The sequence below is a fragment of the Pterocles gutturalis genome, unplaced genomic scaffold (assembly GCF_000699245.1).
Source record: "Pterocles gutturalis isolate BGI_N339 unplaced genomic scaffold, ASM69924v1 scaffold9854, whole genome shotgun sequence".
Lineage (NCBI taxonomy): Eukaryota > Metazoa > Chordata > Aves > Pterocliformes > Pteroclidae > Pterocles > Pterocles gutturalis.
Window position 1 is genome coordinate 38903 of NW_010128243.1, and position 6072 is coordinate 44974.

The window sequence follows — 6072 nt, forward strand, 5'->3', positions numbered from 1 at the left end:
TTTGGAGCAAACCGGCTGAGCTCATGGTTGAGTAGCAATGACTGGGCAAGAAGCCTGGACTGCTGCTTGCACCGATAAAAAGAGGAGGAGTGGCTGAGCTGGAGCCTAGAGAAGCAGCTCAAAGGTGCTTGTTTCCCCATGCAGGGAGCTGGTGTTGGACAGGCCCTACAGATCTGACGGCTTTTTGCTAAGAGCATGGAGGACGTTCTAGGTTACATGGGAGGGGTGACTGCACTGGGTGCAGAAGCAAAGGCTGGAAGCTGTTATGGGTTAATACGAGGCAAACACAAAGCCTGAGACATAGAACGACTTTCCAAGAAGAGTGGAAGAAAGAAATGTGTTCAGAGGTGAAGGGTTACCTAATTGCAGAGTAGCTCAAAACTCTCAGAAGCTGATGGGCTAAAGGCAAACAACCTGGGAGTTAAGACTTAACAGTGGAAAGAGTAAGAGCTGATTTACTATTTAAGCACAGCCTCAAGTAATAAAGAAAAAAGGGTACAAGATGGTCACTGAAAGCCCTATGAAGAGCTGAGAGAGGATTAAATAAGCTCCAGAAGAATAATACAGCCAAAATGACCCCAGAAGAGCCAGTAACTGGACTGGTCAGTTAAAGTTAACTTCATCTGTCCAAGCCTGTATGTGACAAATGCCCTGTCACAGGGAAGGCACTAAAGCTCACCCCAGACTCCTCACACTAATGCTGTTGTACATGTCGTGCAAGTGCTTGGAAGCCACCCCACAGAAACTATACACTTGCTGTTTCTGCAGCACTCAAGACAGAGAAGCAGAAGGAAAGAATTACAGAAATCTCTGGAAGAACAGTAAATATACTGTGAACCTTCCTGTAACACAGTTTCTTCCTTCTGATTCATCTGAAATCAAATCTATTTGACATGCGGGGACAGCATGACCTGTCCATCACCAGATTCCCATCCTGAGCTGTGCTAATAAATGGAATACGTACAATTTCTGTCATTTTGTTATTTGTATTGTATCTGCTTGTGCTCCACATTCCTGGAAACCTCCTGTGTAATTCAGAAATCTTAGAAAATACTGGAATTTACTCTCAGTTCTGAGGTGGAAAAAACTGTCAGACAGAATCACAGAATGTCAGAGATTGGAAGGGACCTCGAAAGATCATCTAGTCCAATCCCCCTGCCGGAGCAGGAACACCTAGATCAGATCACACAGGAATGCATCCAGGCGGGCTTTGAATGTCTCCAGAGAAGGAGACTCCACAACCTCTCTGGGCAGCCTGTTCCAGTGCTCTGTCACCCTCACCGTGAAGAAGTTTTTTCTCATATTCAAGTGGAACCTCTTATGTTCCAGCTTGAACCCATTGCCCCTTGTCCTATCACTAGATGTCACAGAGAAGAGCCTGGCTCCATCCTCCTGACACTCACCCTTCACGTATTTATAAACATTAATTAGGTCACCCCTCAGTCTCCTCTTTTCCAGGCTAAAGAGACCCAGCTCCCTCAGCCTTTCCTCATCAGGGAGATGCTCCATTCCCTTAATCATCTTTGTGGCTCTGCGCTGGACTCTCTCCAGCAGTTCCCTGTCCCTCTTGAACTGAGGGGCCCAGAACTGGACACAATATTCCAGATGCGGTCTCACCAGGGCAGAGTAGAGGGGGAGGAGAACCTCTCTCGACCTACTGAAATAGCTGTTTGTATATTTAGTTGTGTGTGTCATCGGTACCCCCGTTCCTCCCCCCCCCCCCCCCCGCAAATGTTTCATGGATGATGCTTAAGACTTGAACTGAGACACTATTTCCATCTGCCCCATCCTTTGGTTTCTTTAGCCAAAGTAAAGGAAAACCCAAAGCGATCACGTGGCATTTAGTAAGAAGGAAGAAACCAACAGCAGTCTCGCTAAGTCTGAAAACAAACACAAGGCAGAGGAAATGCAGGAGAAAAGGGGATATTCATTTCAAAGGCTGAATTCAGGTAAGCTCTGCTCACTCCAGTCTGGGTCACAGCACCCACCGGCTTCAGTGCTGAGTCTTCATTCCAGTCTGCACTGAAACTGTGCTGTTGGGCTACATTCAAAACAACCCTCTGAAAAATTCTTAGTTCCAAACTGGAATAGGAACTGGACAACACTACCAGGGCTTCTGTATTTGAATACAGAGATACAGCTGTCCTGTAAAAACTACCACAAGCCAGGGTGATCTGAAAGCACCAGTTCCTGCAGAGGCCCAGCAGGATTCAGTAAGAGCTTACAGTAGGCTGTAAACAACTCCAGTTTCTGTATTTCCCTATAGGACTGCTAATTTAATGCAAACAAAGTCATAAAGGAATATTAAATCACTCTTCTCTCATATATATACATTTTTGTAAATCACACTTTTATATATATTAGGGCCTGAATTAAATTCAGAATAGTAATGTAACACTACATTACACTTTACTCACTTCAGTTCATTGCTGCCACTCTTTTTTTTTTTTTCCTTCTGTTCTCAAAGCGCTTTGCCCTACACTCCAGTCTCCTGTTCACAAAAGGAAAAGTCCAAGAGTTGGGATGGATTAAGGAGCAGGATTTTTTCCTCCCCCTAGAGGTAAATGAACCTCTGCAGTGATAAGCACAGAAAGGAAAACAGTCTCTTGCAGTTGGCAAACAAACCTTGCAAGGAAAATCTAACCCAAACTTACTGTGTTAAACTTGATGAGTTGGCTCTGAGTAGTCACAAATAACTTCAACCTTAAATTTTAGCAGCAGCCATCCTGTAAAATGTTAGGAAGAAAGAATGAAAGCAACAGGATGGAGAGAGGTTGAATTTAACAGGGATCAGAAGCTCTAAATCATTACTTGTAACACAGCTTTCACTGCAGCTTCTACACACATTAATTACCTTGACTTACAGACAGAAGAGTGAAATCAATACAGTATTTCAGTAAACGCTGATTTTTAGCAGGGATGTCTACTTGCAATGTGTAGTGCTGAAGTCAATGCAAGAAAATACTTTCCTTAATTCAAAAATACTTCACAGAGCAGCCAATCATCAGGAGTACCATCAGGAGGTGAGGACATGTGTTAATCATAGTCATAGTACTACAAAAATGATGAATACCTTTTGATATCAAAAAGGCTACGTGGTATTTTCATTTCCTACTATCTGTTTTTAAGGTCTGATTATGTTTCATACCACAAACCAGACTTGAAACCCCACAAGAACAGATCACAATAGATTTCCCATTTAAGACATTTACAAAAATTCAAACTCTATCAGTAGAGTTAACGCAATATGTCTATTAACAGAGACAGAACTAACACTACTAACAAGCCACTGCTACAGAAACTGTATTTATAAACATCCATTACTCCCAGAGCACCTACAAGCCAAACCTTTTATATAAGCATGGTCAAAAATTTCTTGGCTTAAGGCCCATCAACATTACTAGCTGGTGCACTTGTCGCAGGGCTGCTGTTCTGACACACTTTGCAAAGTGGGGCAAGGGGAGCACCAGTGACAAGCCCAACGCAGTATGCACAAGTGACACAGTGATCTCAGCAGAGTTACAAATGTGCTGAGTCTCTTTGCTCTTATCACGCAGCAGCCTCATTAAAAGGCACTTGCTGCACAAAGGGACTAGTTAAAGGCTTCACAGTCTGGTCCACAAGTGTAACAGAGTCAGACCTCAGATACCACTGTAGCTTTAAAATCAAATACTTTTGTACTATGGATATTCCCAAACCCTGTTAGGGAAAAAGTGTAGGCACATCAGGTGCTTACTAGTATTTTAAGTATAAAACCTCAGAGTATTATTCACTTTTCCCCATGCAAGCACTTTCTCTAGTTACCAAAAGCTTATCAGGCAGTAACAGGAGACAAAAGGCAAACTGGATAGCTGTAACAACCAAAACAGACGTGTTTCACAAACGCTCAGCACAACATCCCATCGCTGGAAGCACACAAGCATTCTATATTAAACTGCTAGCATCGCCTGTTGGCAGATCTTCAAAACTGCAAGCAGTTATTTCTAAGTAAACATGCAGACAGGAAAAGAATTGCAACTATCTGGTGAAAACGGCTGGGTGGGGGTTTTTTTGTTGTTTGTTTGGGGGTTTTTTGGGGTTTTTTTGTTACACTTCAGGGTGGTTTTTTGGGGTTTTGTTATTACTGGGTTGTTTTGTTTTTTTAAAACACTTCATATGCCCTTTCATATAAATTCAAAGCATTAAGCAATTCCACTCAAAAGAAAAAGTTAAAAGTAATTTCAGCAAGACTAGGAAACCTACATGGAAAATAATATCCTCACCCGTTTATTGTTGATTTTACCACTTGGTAACGCTGTTGTTTTGAACTCAGTGTGAATACAATTTAAGTTTTGCAGAAAAATCGCACACTTGTATTTTTCACATGTATCAAACACATTTGAAGTTTAAAATTTGTGGGCCTTGACTTGCTCCTCTTAATGTCTCTTTAAGGATGTCCATTGTCACTGATCCGATAGAGTCCAACTCAGTCTCTCAAGGCAGGTGACATACAAATTCAAAAGGTGTAGATTTCTCAAAGACGGTCTTCTCTGTAGTGCATTGTGCTAGTGCATTCAACCAGTGTGTCAGTATCCAACCATATATGCTTGGGGTTGTTTTGTTTTTTAACTACACGATACAGAAATATAATTTTACATGTAGCTTTGCATGCCTTATGGCTGCTTGCCCTACTATAGGACAGTGCAATAAATACAAATATATGCACACTAGAAAAGATTTAACTGCCATGATCTACATCTCTGTTATGAGTACAAATTTAGCTAGTCAACAATATGACAAATTTAGCAGAAAAAGTGGCAATGGCAGTAACAGTCTACTACAAAAACAAGGCTAGAAGCAAAGTGTTCTCAAGCTACAGAAAACTTGCTACCTCCTAATATATGATGTAGGGCCCAGTTCTGCCAAGTGCAGAGTTGTGATCAGTAGATTGCATCAGAACATGCTTTTCCTCCATTTAACAATGAATACTTCTACAACTTATTTGGTTTCGATAACTGTTTATAAATAGCACACTATAATGACTATTAAACTATACAGCAACATGACATTTATAGCCTAATCCTGAATACAAAGTTCAAAGAACATGACTACAAAGGCCAGAGAGCAAATGTCATCGACTAAAAGCATTTCCACTTCAGAATTTATTGAATGTTCTCTTACACAAACACTTCTCAATCGTGAAACCAAAAGAACAGAATTTCCTGTTCCTTCTCTGCTCCAGTAGTAATTTAGCCACACACCACCCTTATAAATTAGTGATGGATTTTAACAGGTAGCCCCTTGGGGCTATATATTTTATATACTTTTTATATATGCACATTTACTTTGAATTCTATGTAAAAGTTGAAAAAACGTTTGAAAGAAAATCTCAGAATATATCACGGCTTTTTCAGCGAAAAAAATACAAATTAGTTTTATAACCACTATTCAATTTATCAAACTTTTTTTTTTCTGAAGTATTTACCTTTAATTATGTACACATTACAGGAAATAAAACTTTTTCCACAAACATTCTCTAAGGTGACAGTTATCAATAGAATGATACAATAATAGCAGGAAGAATATTAAACAAATGGGAGATGATCAATTTCTGCTTTTAAAAAGTAAAAAGTCACCATATAATTAAGTACAAAAACCTGCATTGAATGACAACTGCTGGTGTAGTAACTTGATCAGGTATGGAGACCAAGAGTATAGTAAAGCCCTATGGTAATAATATTTCTGTAGCATTTCCACTTGGTACGTATATACTAAATGTTGGCAGAGTTTCTGTAGCATTAGCTTATACAAACATAGGAGTCCTCAGTCTGCTGCATAAAATGGAACAAGTGTATTTTAGTTCTCCTGAAATGCACCTGAAATCCAGAGTGTCACTTACAAACTGCATAATGAAACTTCTCTTCAGAAAAATATCTGTTTGGCATCTCCAGGACTCTGTTCCATCGGACAATAGGGGCATTTTAATCTGGGGACAAAGACAACGCATTAGAATTGCACCAATGTGTGACAACCGAGCATTGAGCTTTTTCATCCATTACAAAGATACTGAGTTTGCAGTGATAGTCCTTCCTT

At 40.3% G+C, this 6072-nt stretch overlaps 1 protein-coding gene across 1 annotated transcript in view; it reads right to left on the minus strand.

Annotated features, from left to right (window-relative positions):
- Positions 1-4239: 4239 nt before the first annotated feature.
- RMND5A (required for meiotic nuclear division 5 homolog A (S. cerevisiae)) overlaps positions 4240-6072 on the minus strand; it is a 22582-nt gene continuing 20749 nt past the window's right edge. The window contains exon 9 of the mRNA XM_010079537.1: positions 4240-5965. Within this exon, the coding sequence (XP_010077839.1) occupies positions 5902-5965 (64 nt within the window). The 3' untranslated portion in view covers positions 4240-5901. The remainder of the gene's footprint in view (positions 5966-6072) is intronic.